General features: G+C 42.1%; 1 protein-coding gene across 5 annotated transcripts; it reads left to right on the forward strand.

The window, feature by feature from the left end:
- The first annotated feature begins 936 nt into the window (after positions 1 to 936).
- fam131c (family with sequence similarity 131 member C) lies at positions 937 to 16,039 on the forward strand. 5 transcript variants are annotated; one of them, XM_061258142.1, is made up of 8 exons: positions 938 to 1,117; positions 4,810 to 4,892; positions 5,753 to 5,832; positions 9,639 to 9,709; positions 12,130 to 12,220; positions 13,239 to 13,451; positions 13,592 to 13,690; positions 14,905 to 16,039. In XM_061258142.1, exons 3-8 carry the CDS (start codon positions 5,802 to 5,804, stop codon positions 15,168 to 15,170), a joined length of 771 nt encoding a protein of 256 aa, XP_061114126.1. In that variant the 5' UTR covers positions 938 to 1,117; positions 4,810 to 4,892; positions 5,753 to 5,801; the 3' UTR covers positions 15,171 to 16,039. The 5 variants fall into 5 exon arrangements, with proteins under 5 accessions (XP_061114129.1, XP_061114126.1, XP_061114124.1 ...); XM_061258144.1 differs by lacking the exon at positions 938 to 1,117 and adding an exon at positions 2,277 to 2,324; XM_061258140.1 differs by lacking the exon at positions 4,810 to 4,892 and having other exon boundaries at positions 940 to 1,117.
- The last annotated feature ends 203 nt before the right edge of the window (positions 16,040 to 16,242 follow it).

A 16,242-nucleotide genomic window follows, 5' to 3' on the forward strand; every position in this document is an offset into this window, starting at 1 on the left:
TCATGAAGACTTAAAACGCATTGGAAATAAGTCCACAGAAAAAACAGACAAACAGGCAAATAAAACGTGTCCTGTAGGATACTAACAGGATCTACCTAACAGGATCCATCTTTTCAAATAAAATAAAGTTCCAGAGTGACTCCAGCATAAACCCTCAAATCTGTATGTTAAATCACGCACATGTATTCTCTCTAAGTCATTAGTGCAAGGCTGTGGGTGGATGTGTATTTGATTCCTGTTTTTTTATTTTATGGGGAAAGAGGAGATAAGTAGAGGAAGCGTGATTCATGGGCAAGTTTGTGAGCACCAGGGTTTTGAAACAAACCCTGCAATTGGAGATGAGGGGGGTGTGGGGGGTCCACGTTTGTGGAGACATTTGATACATGTTGAGTGGAAGCCTTTCAAGTAAATTTGTGATAAAACTTTTCTTTATTCTTATTTTCCACTTTTAGGGTTTAACAGGGTGATAACATGAAGATGGCCAAAGCAAGACATTTCAAATTAGTTCACAGAATTTAAGTCGATTGTAAAAAAAAAAGCCTTTTGAAAGCTTGACAAGAGAACCACATTTTGGACATTTGACAGCAAAATGCATTTCCACATACATTTAAGACCATTTATTTTTCACGGGGGCTTTGTCTTAGCATTGCATCTGCTCTCATGGATATTTAGTTTCCAGTCAGTTTCCTCACCTTTGTTCTCCACATTCTTATAATCTAACTGCCATACTATCTTTTCAAAGTTGATACATTTTTCCAAGTGTCTCTTCCTTCTCTGTTACGGGAAGCTTTAATTTAACAATCGTTTACTTGATTCCCCAAGCATGCATATGTTTTATGTGAAACGAATCCATGTGAATCCACTTTAACATGTGAAAAGTGAACCTCAGCAGATAATGACTGCAATTAAACTAATTAGGGGGAGGGAGAACGGAGGGCTTGTTTGAGCCTGGGGGCTGCCCTGGCCTGCTACTGATCATCATATGGGCTACAGCTGAGGCTGTCCTCATCCCTGCCACTGGAATCGCTTGATCACAGGGAGCGTTTCCCCATCCTCGTTCTGAAGTAACGTCCTTTCCCTGATGACTTCGCAGAAGACCCGATGCTGTTGCCAGAAGGTCTGTCAGAACGTGACTCGCTGCCCTTTTGCGGACAGACGTGTTCAGTGCGTTCCGTGATTCTGTCTTTTTTAATTGATAAATTGATCATCAGAACAATTACTTGAATCGATTTTGGAAGTGGTCTCGGAAAGCCGGAATTCCATGTTCCGCATTACCTCCTGTAGTGGTCACTAATGGTGAAGGGATGCTGGGAAGAACGAGAGGAGACCATTCCCATCCAAGCTGTGGAGTAATTCTACCCAAGTCCTTCTCAATTTTGCCCAAGTCGTCTGTGTGCCTACTGTTGAACACTATAATAACACCCCCATTGCAGACAACTCTCCTTATCCAAACTCGCATCAAAGCTTTTTATTTTTTTCCGAGTGATCTGTAGTTTTTTTGTTAGATTAACTAGTATTGTTGTTATTGCTTTGTAAACTTAAGGATGTGAGATTTCCATGTTGGCAGCATTGTAGATGTGAATAGCACACAGCTGAGGCAGGAGCAGAAATAGGCTCATGCTCGTGTAGTTGCTCCTGCTTCACCTTTGAATGAGTGACAGATAGCCTAGCATATAGCCAGCCTCCTGTAGATTCAGGTCAGCCAATAAATTATAAATTGACTTGTCAGTTATATGATATAGCTTTTTTTATTCTGGCTTCTCAACCTACATTCATGGCATTCTAACATACACTCTGTATAAACAAATACATTCACCAGTCCCTTCTGTTACACCTTTGGGTGTTTTAGGGGTGTGACTTTAAATCGGATGTCTGTGGTTCTGGTTCTGTGCTCCTCCCCTGTTTGTGTTTGTTCATTAAGATGGCTGATCTAGGTGTGGATCGCTGGAATGAGCACGAATGCTCTTCTGCACATCTCCTCTGGTTTCGGTTTCTCTTCTGGCCATGTGGCTCTGTCAGAGGAGCTGCTGGGGTCATTCATTACATTTTTGTTTGACTTGTTCCTACTTCATTTGCTTGTTAGTTTACAGGCTGGCCAAGTTATTTTCCTTCCTTTTGTTGTTCCTTCCTTGTTGTGTTTGTAGGTCCTCTCAGTTTGGCGCGGTGGATCTCAGCTCTGACCTCCAACTGCAGACGGGTCCAGACCTCCCCTTTTGCGTTAATTTATTGATTTGTTCGCCGGCCTCCTTTCTATTCTTGGAGTTTTTTGGTGGTTTTGTATGTTGCAGTATACTGGCTTTGCGTGCCAGTGCCATAACTTAAAGGTGAGCTCATCTGGGATTGGACTACAGCTGCATCACGACTTTGAATTTCTGTAGTATACTTCGTCCCATAAAGTTGGTTGTCCTATTGGAACACATGTACCTGGTTGGTTATCTGCTGCAGTAGTTTCAAGATTAATGTATGGCTTTAGACATGGCTTTTCTCTGCCCTGTGAAGGTTTTTAATGTTCCATGATCTTAAGCAGTCCCCTATGATTAGTGTGGCTCTTGGATTACCTTTTGTCCCAAAAAGGCTTGCCACACATCTGCTAATTGGAGTAGGCCTGATGGAGACACTTGTGCTTTATTGGTGTTCCCGTACCCTGTCGCTGCCTGTTATAGCTTGTTCCACTGACTCCGATGTGCTGGATAAGTTATGGGAACTATGTTAAGGGTGCATTTCAGAGCTGACACTTGTGTGTTCTGGATTAACCCTCTGAAGAGTGGCTTTTTTGGAAATGTATTAATTAAAAAAAAATCATTCTTAGTCTATTCAAGGACTTGCTTTCAATTACCCGAGATGATCGTTACATCAGCGTTACAATGTTTTGAGCATTCTTAATCACATGCGCGATCTCACACCTTGACGGGGTGAAGTTGCTTTCCAGTTGAAGTAACTCGTGTCCTCAGAGTTTTCAATAGCTATCGCATGTCTCTCGGCATAGTCCCCAACACGCACACGCATGAGTTGGAGACCATTGCATCATCCTCGTGTTTCAGAAGTTTCCAGTGCTTTGTAAGACGTGTGTCTCTACAAGTGATAAACAAGTCTGCTTAGTGGTGGCGCTTGGTGATTCACCTGGGGGGAGATTGTCACAAAGGCATGCTTGACATGAGGAGTCTTGAGCGGCGCACTCAATGGGCCTCTAAATCACCCTGGAGAATTTTTACCCTTTTGGTACAAATGTTAATTTTGTCACGGTATATTTGTGTTGGCTGAGAGCCAACACACTGAAAACTGACTAAATTCCAAGTGAGCCTTGACTTCCTACGCATTTTGAAGAACAGTATTAAAGTCGTCCTTTGCGGGGAAAAGAAATTAGAAGTTTTTTTTTTTGCCTAGTATTGGTTTTAGATCTATTAATTCCTTACATATACACTCAGTGACTATGTTATTAGGTACACCTGTACAGCAGCTCGGTAAACGTCTAACCAGCCAATCATGTGGCAGCAACATGATGCATAAAAGCATGCAGACATGGTCAAGAAGTCAGTTGTTTGGACCAAGAAATGTGATCGAAGTGACCTTAATTGTGACCACCTGCTTTAATTGATCAATTAAGTGCTGAGTAACAATGAAAGCCAGCACACCCCATAGCTCTCCAGGACCAGGGGTGAAGATCATTGCTCTAGAGTTGTGCAAAAAACAAAAACATCCAGTCAGTGGGAGTTCTGTGGGCACCAAGGTCTTGCTATTGTGAGAGGTTAGAGGGGAATAGCCAGACTGGTTCAAACTGACAGGAAGGTGACAGCAACTGAAATAATGAATGCATTACAGCAGTGGTATGCAGAAGGGATCTCTGAGCCCAGGTCAAAGCTTGAAGTAGATGGACTACAGCAGCAGAAGAGTGGCATTCAATCCTGTCCATCTGTCCCCAATCTCCAGAATGTGCCATGAGAACGGCCGTGTCAGTTAACATTTGAATAAAATAATGCCAACTGGACCGAAAAGGAACAATCTGGTAGTTTTATCCAAATGCCACAGGGTGTCAGCTGTCTCCCAGAAGCATTTTTGAGCTGGAGCTCTGCTTCATGTGGGACATGTATAGACGGTTCTAAGGAAAACTAACTCTAGGTCTGGATTTGAGTTTACTGAAGCAAATTAATCCCAGCACTTTAATTTAGACCATTTAATCAAATGTTTTATATTGTCTTGAAACATGCTCTTTTGAAAGTTAAAATGTCGGCCTTTATCAAATTTCACAAACCTTTTCTTTCCCTGTTTTTAAAATGTTAACTCGCCCATTCTACCTTCCTTGTGAGATTAACAACGAAAAGCAGCAAATACTAGGCAGGAAGTTGCCATGGGAACAGGATGCCCCAGAGATGGGAGTTCTGTTGTTGCCGGGGACAATGGGATTAGAACACGCTGTAGTTTTCCACCACAGTCTTGTATTTCAGAGATTTATTGCTTGTCTATCATTTCATGTGCGACTACAAATGGATAAAAAAAGAATGATTGCTGATATTGTTGAAATTCAATGTCTAAGGCAGGATTAACCAAGATGCAAACATGGAAAGTGATGGGGAAAAAAAGGGTGAAAATGCAGTTAAATGTTCGGATATCTACTGACAGTCAATATATTTTACTTGCGGTTGATATTCTTTGGATAGATTTCTCCCTTTCCTGGTTTTTCAACCCCTGTCCAATTTTCACTATTTTCAAACAATCATATAAAAAAGAAACAAAACCATTATTTTCTGTTGACAATCAATCCACATCACTTTGTACATTTTCTCCTTACACTTTCAATGTGCTTAATTTAAGTGATTGATTGGATAAAGTGTGCACACCACACTGTCTGCTGATTGAAAGGAAATGTGGCCCTCCAGGACTGGAGCTTGACCATTGTGAGTATCCCATCCAATGGAGGCACACCTGCTTTCTGCAGTGCCCCATTCAACCACTGGAGGGCACTGTAGGACCGCTGTGTTAGTTTTAAACATTTGGAAGTGTATCAGAGTGTTGACTGTGAATGAAGGATAAATTGAGGGATTGCTTAGAATAACCCCTCCCACCCCAAAAACATACACAATGGCCTATGAAGTTTCTAGACCAAATTGCGTGAGCAAATTGCTTGCCAAAGGACTTCTATACAGCACGCACATCAACTGGTGTATCTACTGCTATCACTCACACAGTTAAAACCTTTATTGATGGGAAAAAGTATGACACTGTATTGCCAGAGTATGGCCATTCATAACACTGCCTCTAAAAATTTGCAAACCTTAACTGTCTCTGCCAAACTACGTAGCTGTCTTCCTGATTTACTCAAGATTGAGTGACTGAGAGAGAGAGAGAATTAGCTGACACCCATGCCATCATTTTCCTTTTTCCTCTCTTCCCCCCTCCCTTCATTTTCTCAAAGTGAGAGAGAGAGAGAGGGAGAGTCTGACTTTTGGAGTCTGAAGTGGCTTGAAATTATTTCAGCGAGCAAAGGGTGGGTTGCTAAAGGGACTGAGAAAATGAAGGGAGGGGGAAGAGAGGAACGAGGGAGGGACAGAAAAAGGACAGCATGTGTGTTGGCTTGTTCCCTCTCTCTCTCTCTCTCTCTCTCTCTCTCTCTCTCTCTCACCGCTATCCCATCGGACCTAGAATCGACAGGCTGCACTACTGTGTGCTCAGATAATTCCTTAAACCTTCTCTCTCTCCCGTGTCTCACTCACCCCCTCAGTCTTTTCCTCCCTCTCTCATTCTGTCTCTTTCTTAGAAACAGAATGGGGAACAGATAGCCAGCTCTGGACTTGCTCTTTTTCACCATGGGTGCCTGCCTGTGTAAAAGTCATAAAGGTCAGTGCCTCTGTCTGTCTGTATGTCTGTATGTCTGTCTGTCTGTCTGTCTGTCTGTGATTCCACTGTCAGCACTCTTGCAATGCATTTTTGTTTGCATATGTTCCTGAAATATTAATCTAAGGTTATAAGGGCAAATGGACATAGAATCAATATATTGGTCTTATATTCTTTCTTGCATGCTGACCTGCCTGGAACACACAGCATTTTTGTATCATCATTACTGACATAAAGATGTCAAGATGTCAATACCTTAAGTTCAAGGTGAGCCTTCTAGTTCATTAAGTGCTGACCAAACCTTTTTTTTTTTATATACAATATCAATCCTTTCTCTTGCTCTCTTCCTAAGAACAAATGACCCTCTTGCATCTTGAGGACAATGCTAATTGGCATGCTAATTGGCTAATTGGGCAGAACATTGTTTCTGATTGAGTTGTCAAAACTGCTTGTTTTGCATCAGTCTAGATAAGCGCACTGCAACAGGGGACATGGCTTCTTCCTGAAACAAACTCCAGAGGGACGTCTATGCACCACCCTGCACAGTGTGTGTGTGTGTGTGTGTGTGTGTGTGTGTGTGTGTGTGTGTGTGGTAATTGTATTTCTGGGATCAGGTGAAGCAAAGTTGCATAGATAGGGGCTATTTTTATTCCCACTGTTTTTCACATTGAAGCCATTGAGGGAATGGAAAGAATACAATAGATTCATTACGTCAACTGATAATCGGCGTGATGGTCGTTGTGATAATCGCATCATGCAGTGGAAATCGATGTGTGAACAATTCTGCGTATCGTAATTGGGTAATTATACAAGCGTGGACAGGCTAATAAGGCTAAGAATGGGTGGCTTCTGTCAGTAGAAATGGAGGATTAAAGTCATTAGGCTTGCACAATATCCTAGCCCATCTGTGATAAAGTTAGATATTCAGGGGTTCTATATTCTTTCTAATAATTGCTTTTATGGCCAAGGGGTCACCTACATGGCCTCCAATAGAGGTAGGCATGGTAGAACCTTTAAATTGCAGACCTTGGAGATTCTTGGAGACATTTTTGATGGTGAACGTTGTTGTGGTGTCCTGATCCCCTCCAAGTACTACAAATAGCCAATGCAATCAAAATGAAGAGATAATATAACTGGCAATGAAAAAGGCTGATCGTCATCTCATCAAAGCTCACTGCATGGCAAATAGTTTTCAGTCCTGTATTTAATGACTCATTCTGCATTGTGCTAGTGAAGGCCCTTGTTCTTGTGAAGCACTTGCTTAACCAAGAGACCCATTTCTTCACTCTGAATATAACCCCCCATATTTATCTTCCTTTATTTCCCTTGATGTAATATGACACAGTGACAGTGATGCAGGACTCTGTGCCAACAGTCTCTACATCTACAATTAATTTTTATCATGAATTAGTCACACAGACAGACCCCTCAATTTATCCCACCCAGCCGAACACCTGCACTGGAATGCCCTGGGGTCCTTTACATTTTCTCAGGTTTTATACTCGCCGAACTTACTGGATTAGTCCCAACTTCTCTCATATCCTCTCTAATTTCCCAGGTGACTCATCCCTGGTATGACTTGCCTTAAAGCAGGAATGACAAGACTCGCATACATCAATTTCCAAGCATGTCATTCACAATGACCTGATAATCACAGGATTGTAGAGTATAATTAATTATGGAAGTATCATTTTAGCTGCTCTATAACTATTGTGTGCAGTAAGTATAGGCGTATTGTTATTGTTATTGTTTCGTGAGTTGTTGTATTCTGCGTGTAAGCAGACATGACACCAAAATATTCAGTCAATAAGGCTGGGTCAGCTGCAGCCATAACCCGACATTAATGCAACAGCACATTTTAGTGGGTAATGTACACTTCCCAGAAGCCCTTCTGATTGATGGTGTGAGGTCACAAACATGTGATTAGAATGTTCTAAGACTAAAAATTCTAATGTTGATGTAACGGTCAATGCTGATAATTGAGAGCAATGGAGTTCTAGAACACTGATTTAGAATAATAATGAAAAAAAGCATTCCAAAAAGATCTACCGTTTTTAAGAGTCAATTTTAATTTTTTTTGTTTGCAAATATATTCCAAGAACATCAGGCATAATTATTTGTCTCAAGACCCAACAAATCATTCAGTGGTATAGCCTAGCTTCTCAGTAGTGGAAAGAGGGCACAGAGTTTTGCATAATCGTTTGTCTTCAGGCAAGCAACATGCAAACGCTGTTTTGAATCAGAACGGTGAATGCAATTTGCTGGCCTCTGAACATCAAATTGGAGATTTTCTCATTACATTTCATAGGATGAAAAAATAACCGTAGGACAAACGTGTATTCTGTTAGCCAAAACAATTCCCATGCCACTGTAGACAGGACAGTTATTGTGAGTACTGACCGATTTATTCAGTGTCACATAAGCGCCTGGGTGCAATCCTGATTCACACGGCACAGCAGCCGCATCGCACACCCTGATATTGTCATCCTCAAGTGTGCGCCCAAAGAATGGCAGCCTTCTCCTGGAAAATGCATTTTCTGACGATGAAAGGCCTTAGAACTTGTCCCACTTCAGACAAAGGAGCAAAGTGCAATTGTTCTTTCTGTCTGTCTCTCCGCCTGCCTTGACAAAACATCTATTCAACAGCTAATGGAACCCAGTCACCATCCGCTGGGAACTATGATTTCTGTAATTTCTGAAAATGAAATGCAATTTGTCCTCTGAACTGAAGGAACATTCTGGCAGTTTGATGGCCGAGGAGGGCCTATCCCCCATATCCTTGGCAGCCGTGGAGGAGCAGAACAAGCTATCCCTGCTTCTGGGCCAGCTGGGCCAGCTGGGCCAGTTGTGTCAGTTGTGTCAGTTGTGTCAGCTGTGTCAGTTGTGTCAGTTGGGTCAGGGTCTCTTTGGTGGCTGAGCCCTGCTCCTGCAGTTCCTGATGTGGTGTGGTAAGCCACGTACACAGACAGGGCTACGTGTACACACACACACACACACACACACACACACACAGGGCTAAGCGTACACACACAGGGCTGCACACACACACTCTCACACACACACACACACACACACACACACACACACAGGGCTGCACACAGACGCACACACACACACACACACAGCTAAGCATACACACACACACACACACACACAGACACACAAACACAGGGCTGCACACACACACACACAGGGCTATGTACACACACACACATTCACACACACAGGGGTACGTACACACACTCACACACACAGCTGCGACTCATACACACACACAGGGCTGCACACACACACACACACACACTCACACACACAGCTGCGTACGCGCACACAGGGCTGCACACACACACAGAGCTGGAATTGAAACGCAGTGTGTGAGGTTGTGTGACTGTGTTGATTTAGTCACATTGGCTAAAACTCGCTGAGAGATATAAGTAGGTGTCTGAAGTTTGGGGATTACACTGCCCCAGTGTAAATCAATCTCCCATTCTACCCCGAGGACCCCCCGGGGGCATTATCAGAATAACTGGTTGTTGCCATGGAAACATAAGGGTGTAGCACGAGGCCAATCTGCATCCCCTTACCTTTCCCTTAGGTCTCTCTCTCTATCTCTCTCTCTCCCCTCTCTCTCCTTCCTCTTTCTTTATCCCTCTCTATCTCTCCCTTTCCTCTCTCACACTCTCTCCTTCCTCTCTCTCTGTCTCTCTGTCTGTCTCTCTTTCTCACACACACACACACACACACACACACACACATGCATATAAAAACAAATGTGCATACAACTTGCTTCCTTGTTTGTTCTTGTTCAGAGTTCCAGAGCACCGGCCAACCGCCTGCTGCAGAACTGCAGAGTTCTAATGATGGACAGCCCATCGTCAAGGTCTGTATTACAGTGTGGGTTAAAGTCTGTATTAGAATATGGGTTAAGGTCTGTATTACAGTATGGGTTAAGGTCTGTATTACAGTGTGGGTTAAAGTCTGTAATAGAATATGGGTTAAGGTCTGTATTACAGTATGGGTTAAGGTCTGTATTACAGTGTGGGTTAAAGTCTGTATTACAGTATGGGTTAAGGTCTGTATTACAGTGTGGGTTAAAGTCTGTAATAGAATATGGGTTAAGGTCTGTATTACAGTATGGGTTAAGGTCTGTATTACAGTGTGGGTTAAAGTCTGTATTAGAATATGGGTTAAGGTCTGTATTACAGTATGGGTTAAGGTCTGTATTACAGTGTGGGTTAAGGTCTGTATTACAGTGTGGGTTAAGGTCTGTATTACAGTGTGGGTTAAGGTCTGTATTACACTGTCAGTTAAAGTCTGTATTAGAATATGGGTTTAGGTCTGTATCACAGTATGAGTTAAGGTCTGTATTAGAATATGGGTTAAAGTCTGTATTAGAATATGGGTTAAAGTCTGTATTAGAATATGGGTTAAGGTCTGTATTACAGTATGGGTTAAGGTCTGTATTACAGTGTGGGTTAAGGTCTGTATTACAGTGTGGGTTAAGGTCTGTATTACAGTATGGGTTAAGGTCTGTATTAGAATATGGGTTAAAGTCTGTATTAGAATATGGGTTAAGGTCTGTATTACAGTATGGGTTAAGGTCTGTATTACAGTGTGGGTTAAGGTCTTTATCACAGTGTGGGTTAAGGTCTGTATTACAGTGTGGGTTAAAGTCTGTATTACAGTGTGGGTTAAGGTCTGTATTACAGTATGAGTTAAGGTCTGTATTAGAATATGGGTTAAAGTCTGTATTAGAATATGGGTTAAGGTCTGTATTACAGTGTGGGTTAAAGTCTGTATTACAGTGTGAGTTAAGGTCTGTATTACAGTATGGGTTAAGGTCTGTATTAGAATATGGGTTAAGGTCTGTATTAGAATATGGGTTAAAGTCTGTATTAGGATATGGGTTAAAGTCTGTATTACAGTATGGGTTAAGGTCTGTATTAGAATATGGGTTAAAGTCTGTATTAGAATATGGGTTAAGGTCTGTATTACAGTATGGGTTAAGGTCTGTATTACAGTGTGGCTTAAGGTCTGTGTTACAGTGTGGCTTAAGGTCTGTATTACAGTGTGGGTTAAAGTCTGTATTACAGTGTGGGTTAAGGTCTGTATTACAGTATGGGTTAAGGTCTGTATTAGAATATGGGTTATGGTCTGTATTACAGTGTGGCTTAAGGTCTGTATTACAGTGTGGGTTAAAGTCTGTATTACAGTATGGGTTAAGGTCTGTATTAGAATATGGGTTAAAGTCTGTATTAAAATATGGGTTAAAGTCTGTATTAGAATATGGGTTAAGGTCTGTATTAAAATATGGGTTAAAGTCTGTATTACAGTGTGGGTTAAGGCCTGTATTACAGTATGGGTTAAGGTCTGTATTACAGTATGGGTTAAGGTCTGTATTAGAATATGGGTTAAGGTCTGTATTACAGTATGGGTTAAGGTCTGTATTACAGTGTGGGTTAAGGTCTGTATTACAGTGTGGGTTAAGGTTTGTATTACAGTGTGGGTTAAGGTCTGTATTACAGTATGGGTTAAGGTCTGTATTACAGTGTGGGTTAAGGTCTGTATTATGGTATGGGTTAAGGTCTGTATTGCATGAAATTCTTTATTAGGAATAATCCCTTGAGATGTAGCATCTCGTTTTCAAGGGGGTCCTCAGCGACAGTAATATGGGTTAATGTCTGTATTACAGTATGGGTTAATGTCTGTATTACACTATTGGTTAAGGTCTATGGTGCTAAAACAGGGAGGAAACAGTCAACAGTTTTTTCAGCCCAAGTGAACTTTAAAGTCACATATTTGCTTCGCATGACTTGATTTGATTTTGATTTCTTTTCCCAGTGAGGTTGCAGTAAACTCATATCAATGCTGCTAAAAGTATTCACCTCATGAGCCAAGTAATGCCATATTGCTTTTTAAAGATTTACAGGCTTTGAAAGAAGTACAAGCTGTCAGTGAGGGCACATTGCTGTCTGTTGCAATAAATCAGCTTCACTGATTATAGTTCTAGCTGTACCTGAGATGATTGAATTACTTCATGGGTAAAGTGGTACTTTTGAATACATTGGTGTGAAATGGAGCAGATACCTTTTATGCACGGTTTTTAATAACTTCTTTCCATTTTTTTTTCATGACACATTTGATTTACAACTGCAGGGAAGGAATCATTGCTTTCCTGAATTTTACATGAATGCTTATTACTTTTTCTCATTCATAATATATAGCTATATATAGAAACCTTGCAGGCTTGTGTGTTCTCTTCCAGTGAATTCACTTGAGTGTGTCAATATGTTTGTCTAGAGTCCCCAAAAGTCATCTAATGGATCACTATCAGACAAGAAGAGTGCCAGTGGGTATAACGTTGGAGAACTGGCTACTTCCTCCTTGCTGGGTACGCACGCACACATGCACACACGCACACACGCACACACACCAGCCAGGTAGACTATTGGTTGATCCTTTGCTTTGTTTTCATCAGGAAGCATTCATGTATAACCTCAGGAGATGCGTAACTTTTGCTCCCTGTCTGTGTACTTCTTTCCCAGTGGGTCTGTACACAGTGTGCCCTTCTCTCTTTTGTCAGAACATCTTTCCTTTCATCTCTTTCTCTCTTCCCTCCATCTCTGTCCCTGTACATTTTCTCCCCTGTGCTCTCTCTCTTCTAGTATTTTTATCTCTATCTCTCTATATCTCTATCTCTCTCTACCTCTCTATATCTCTATCTCTCTCTACCTCTCTCTATCTCTCTCTCTCTCTCTCTCGCTCGCTCGCTCGCTCTCTCGCTCACTCTCTCGCTCGCTCTCTCCATACCTGATGATCTATTAATTCCTTTCCATTTAATCTGCTTCCCTTGAAAGTTAATTATTGATACTAATACGAGTTTTTAAAAATGTTCTTATGTCTTTAAAAAAATCCTGGCAGTGTAATTATATAATTATCGGGCAAATTAATATATTCATTCAGGGAAGGAAGACAGATGAACCCCAAGACCTGTTGATAGTATAAGCATTCAATCAAACAGAATTTTGCAATTATAAAATGTTAACTGGACAGCTGTCAAAGAAGAACACTTTAAATTTGGATCATAGTCAGAATTCAGGGTATTTTCAACAGCAACAATATATTTTGTTCTATGCAAATAATGTCTTCCTCCATACTTTATTTATAAAATAATTTATTGAATAGAAGGTATGTTGGGAAAGAAAACATAATGTATAATTTCATTCTTCATTCTCTGAGAACATTTTTCAAATCCCAAAAATCCATGTCTGCTCTTTGCTGCTTCACTGTGGTCAGTTAATAGTATTACAGCTACCTGAAGCGCCCATGTTCTTTTAATTCAGTTTCAGGATATTTCTTTGCTCATTTCTAACCCCCTCCATCTCTTTCCTCGCTCTCTGGCCCCTCAGGCCTGGTGGCCACCATTAAGGAACACATCACCAAGCCCACGGCCATGGCTCAGGGCAGGGTGGCCCACCTCATCGAGTGGAAGGGGTGGAGCTCTGGGGCGGGGGCAGAGGGCACGGGGTACACCTGGGGAGGGGCGGGGGCGGGGCTGCCGGTGGAAGAGCAGCTCTACTGTCACCTGACCGATGAGATCAAAGAGGCCCGCTTTGCTGCGGGTAAGTGTTATTTATTTATTTATTAAAATTTTGCTCCAGTTTGATGAAAGGTGAGAATGACCCTTGTGGATGAGGATGGGTTTAGCTGCCTCTCTCTCTCTCTCTCTCTCTCTCTCTCTCTCTCTCCTCCCCTCTGTAAGGGGTGGCAGCACAGTTTGCCCTGGCCGAGGCTGCCATGTGTGCCTGGTCCTCACAGGACGTCCCAGTTGATCCAAACTGCAGCATTGCCCCATTGCAAGGTACTGACCCCACACTACTACCCACAGTGATCACAAACTATATCCTCAGCTACTGCTAATCCTGCACTGACCAATACCTTATCTTGGGCCATGAGGGGCCTTGTACTCACCAAACTGACACAATGTGTAAATTACAACTAAGCTGCATGTAACCATTCTAACCATTAATCGTGAAAGTTGGTATAAACGACTAATTGCTCATAACGACATTATCATTTTTCATATGTACTGTAACATTAATATCCTGTTACATGTTTTTAATGCAATGAATGTTGCATATGGGCAGCCTATGTCCTAGTGGCTGAGGTGCTTCACTGGGGCCAGGAAGGTTGGAGGTTCCAGTGCAGCCACAGTAAGATCAGTTGTGCTGTGGGCTCAAGGCCCTTAACCCCGCATTGCTCCAGGGGCGTTTGGCCCCTACGACACCTAATCAATGTAGTAAATCACTTTGGATAAAAGTGTTAGCTAAATAACTCTAAGGCATAACATTATATTTTATGGCATAATATAATACTTTCCAGCCAATAAAGAGCTTAAAACTAATCAGGCCAGACGATTATTATTTAGGGAGAAACACCACAACAATATTAAGAAGCATGGAGCTTACAGCAGAGGATCTTATACTCTGCCCATATAATTATACCCACGTTTCATTCACATTTGATGCTGTGTGCGTGTGCGTGTGCGTGTGCGTGTGCGTGTGCGTGTGCGTGTGCGTGTGCGTGCGTGCGTGTCTGTATCCGTGTGTCTGTCCTTTGTCCAATGCTGAGAAAGCTCTTGCTGTTGAAGGATGCAGAATATAACTCAATGCAGCGTGACGTTGAGCTCTCTCTCAGATTCCCTGGTTATCCGGCCTGGATCCGGAATGTGAGGGGAGAAAATGAGGAAATGAGCCCCCATCATTCCCGAACGCATTAGAAAATCACCCGGCTCGTGCCAGATATCGACTCTGACACTTTCACAAATACTTTCACAGACCATTTCCAACCAGTGCTACTCATGCAGTAATGAAACTATCACAAACGAGTCACAGAACATGTGATCTGGAAATTATGGCTGAAAATGTGAATTTTGGAACAGGCTGGGCAGGCTCTCTCCTTCCCCTCATCCCTCCCTTTCATTATTCATGCCATCCACTCTCCTCTCTTTTCTGTTCCGTCGCCTCATCTCCGCGTGTCTGATGGTCGACAATGATTATGTCCTCTTCCCCGCAGATCCCGATGGCCTTTTTCTGTCTCGTTTTCTGTTGGACAGCGGAGACGTAGCGGTCTCTCCGCGCCTCTATAGTGTCAGTATGGACCCCAGAAATGACACTGGCCCTCTTTTGCCTCAGCTCCCGCCTGACCCGTGCTCCTCAAACTCTCCCTGCCAGCCAGTCGCTGAGCGCCCCCTACAGGAGCGGAGGACATTGCACACCGATGGCTTCATCCGCCATGCCGACAGCAGCTCCCTCTCTGAAGATGAAGTGTTCTACAACTAGACTCGGAAACCTGGAAACACTCGCAGGAGATTAAACTGCCACAAACTGATGAATTGCGGACCCAGAGAAGTGGACAATCTTTGGATCACTGCTCTTGATCCGCTCCTGCTTCCTGTCGCCTTTAAGATGAAGAATCGGCAGGCTTACACTGGGAACTGACTGAGCGCAGGTGATGGCACTCTGAAGGAGGGGAAGTCATTTCAAAATGGAGTACCTGCCAATGATTGTAGTGTCTGACTTTCTCCTGTTTTTCCTTTGGAGTCTGAATATGAATCAAAGCCTAGTTCTATTTTGTCCAGCAGTGAAAGAATTGTCATACACTGCATATTTTCTTTACAGATATATTCTTTACAATATTTGCTCCTATTGGATCCCAAAGGCAAGACTAAATGCAATTATTTGTTTCCTAATATGTACATAATAAGCTTACTATAGGTGAGGAACATTTTCTCCAAAAAAACGAACAAACAAAGTAACACTATAGTTTTTTGCCATTATAAAAACTTTAAAACCGGTCTTTCAGCTGTGAAATTACATTAAACCTTGGAACAGACAATAAAGTCCACCAATCAGAAAACTGAGTTTACGAGAAAGGTCATGAAGGCTAAAACACGCCTGTTTCTAAAAATAAGGCCTGAGATTGATAGATGCTGATTTTCCTCGGTGTCTGGATGTCTGGAGCCCTCTACACAAGTACTGATTGGACGAATGCAGATTGAATAATATACCTTGGGAACACTCGACTCTTGATGGTACAGTGGCAATAACACCCTGTAGTTGTTTTGTTGCCCATTGTAATATTATTACTGTATACAGCACATTCCTATCACTGTGAAATCCTATTTTAGTAAAAATTTTGTCGCATACTAGCAACGTCTGTTTCATTAACCTTTGTGACATGCTATTTTAAACAATGGCATAGCTCACACAATAATATAGACTGTCAGAACATGACTCATTCAAGGCTAAACTGAATTAATGAAAAATAAAACAAATTGTTCATGTCTAGAAATGTTTATGGTAACCTCATAATTGTATCAATCCAGCTTTCTAGAAAGATCAGGAAAGACAG

Source organism: Conger conger, chromosome 10, assembly GCF_963514075.1.
Source record: "Conger conger chromosome 10, fConCon1.1, whole genome shotgun sequence".
NCBI classification, from domain to species: domain Eukaryota; kingdom Metazoa; phylum Chordata; class Actinopteri; order Anguilliformes; family Congridae; genus Conger; species Conger conger.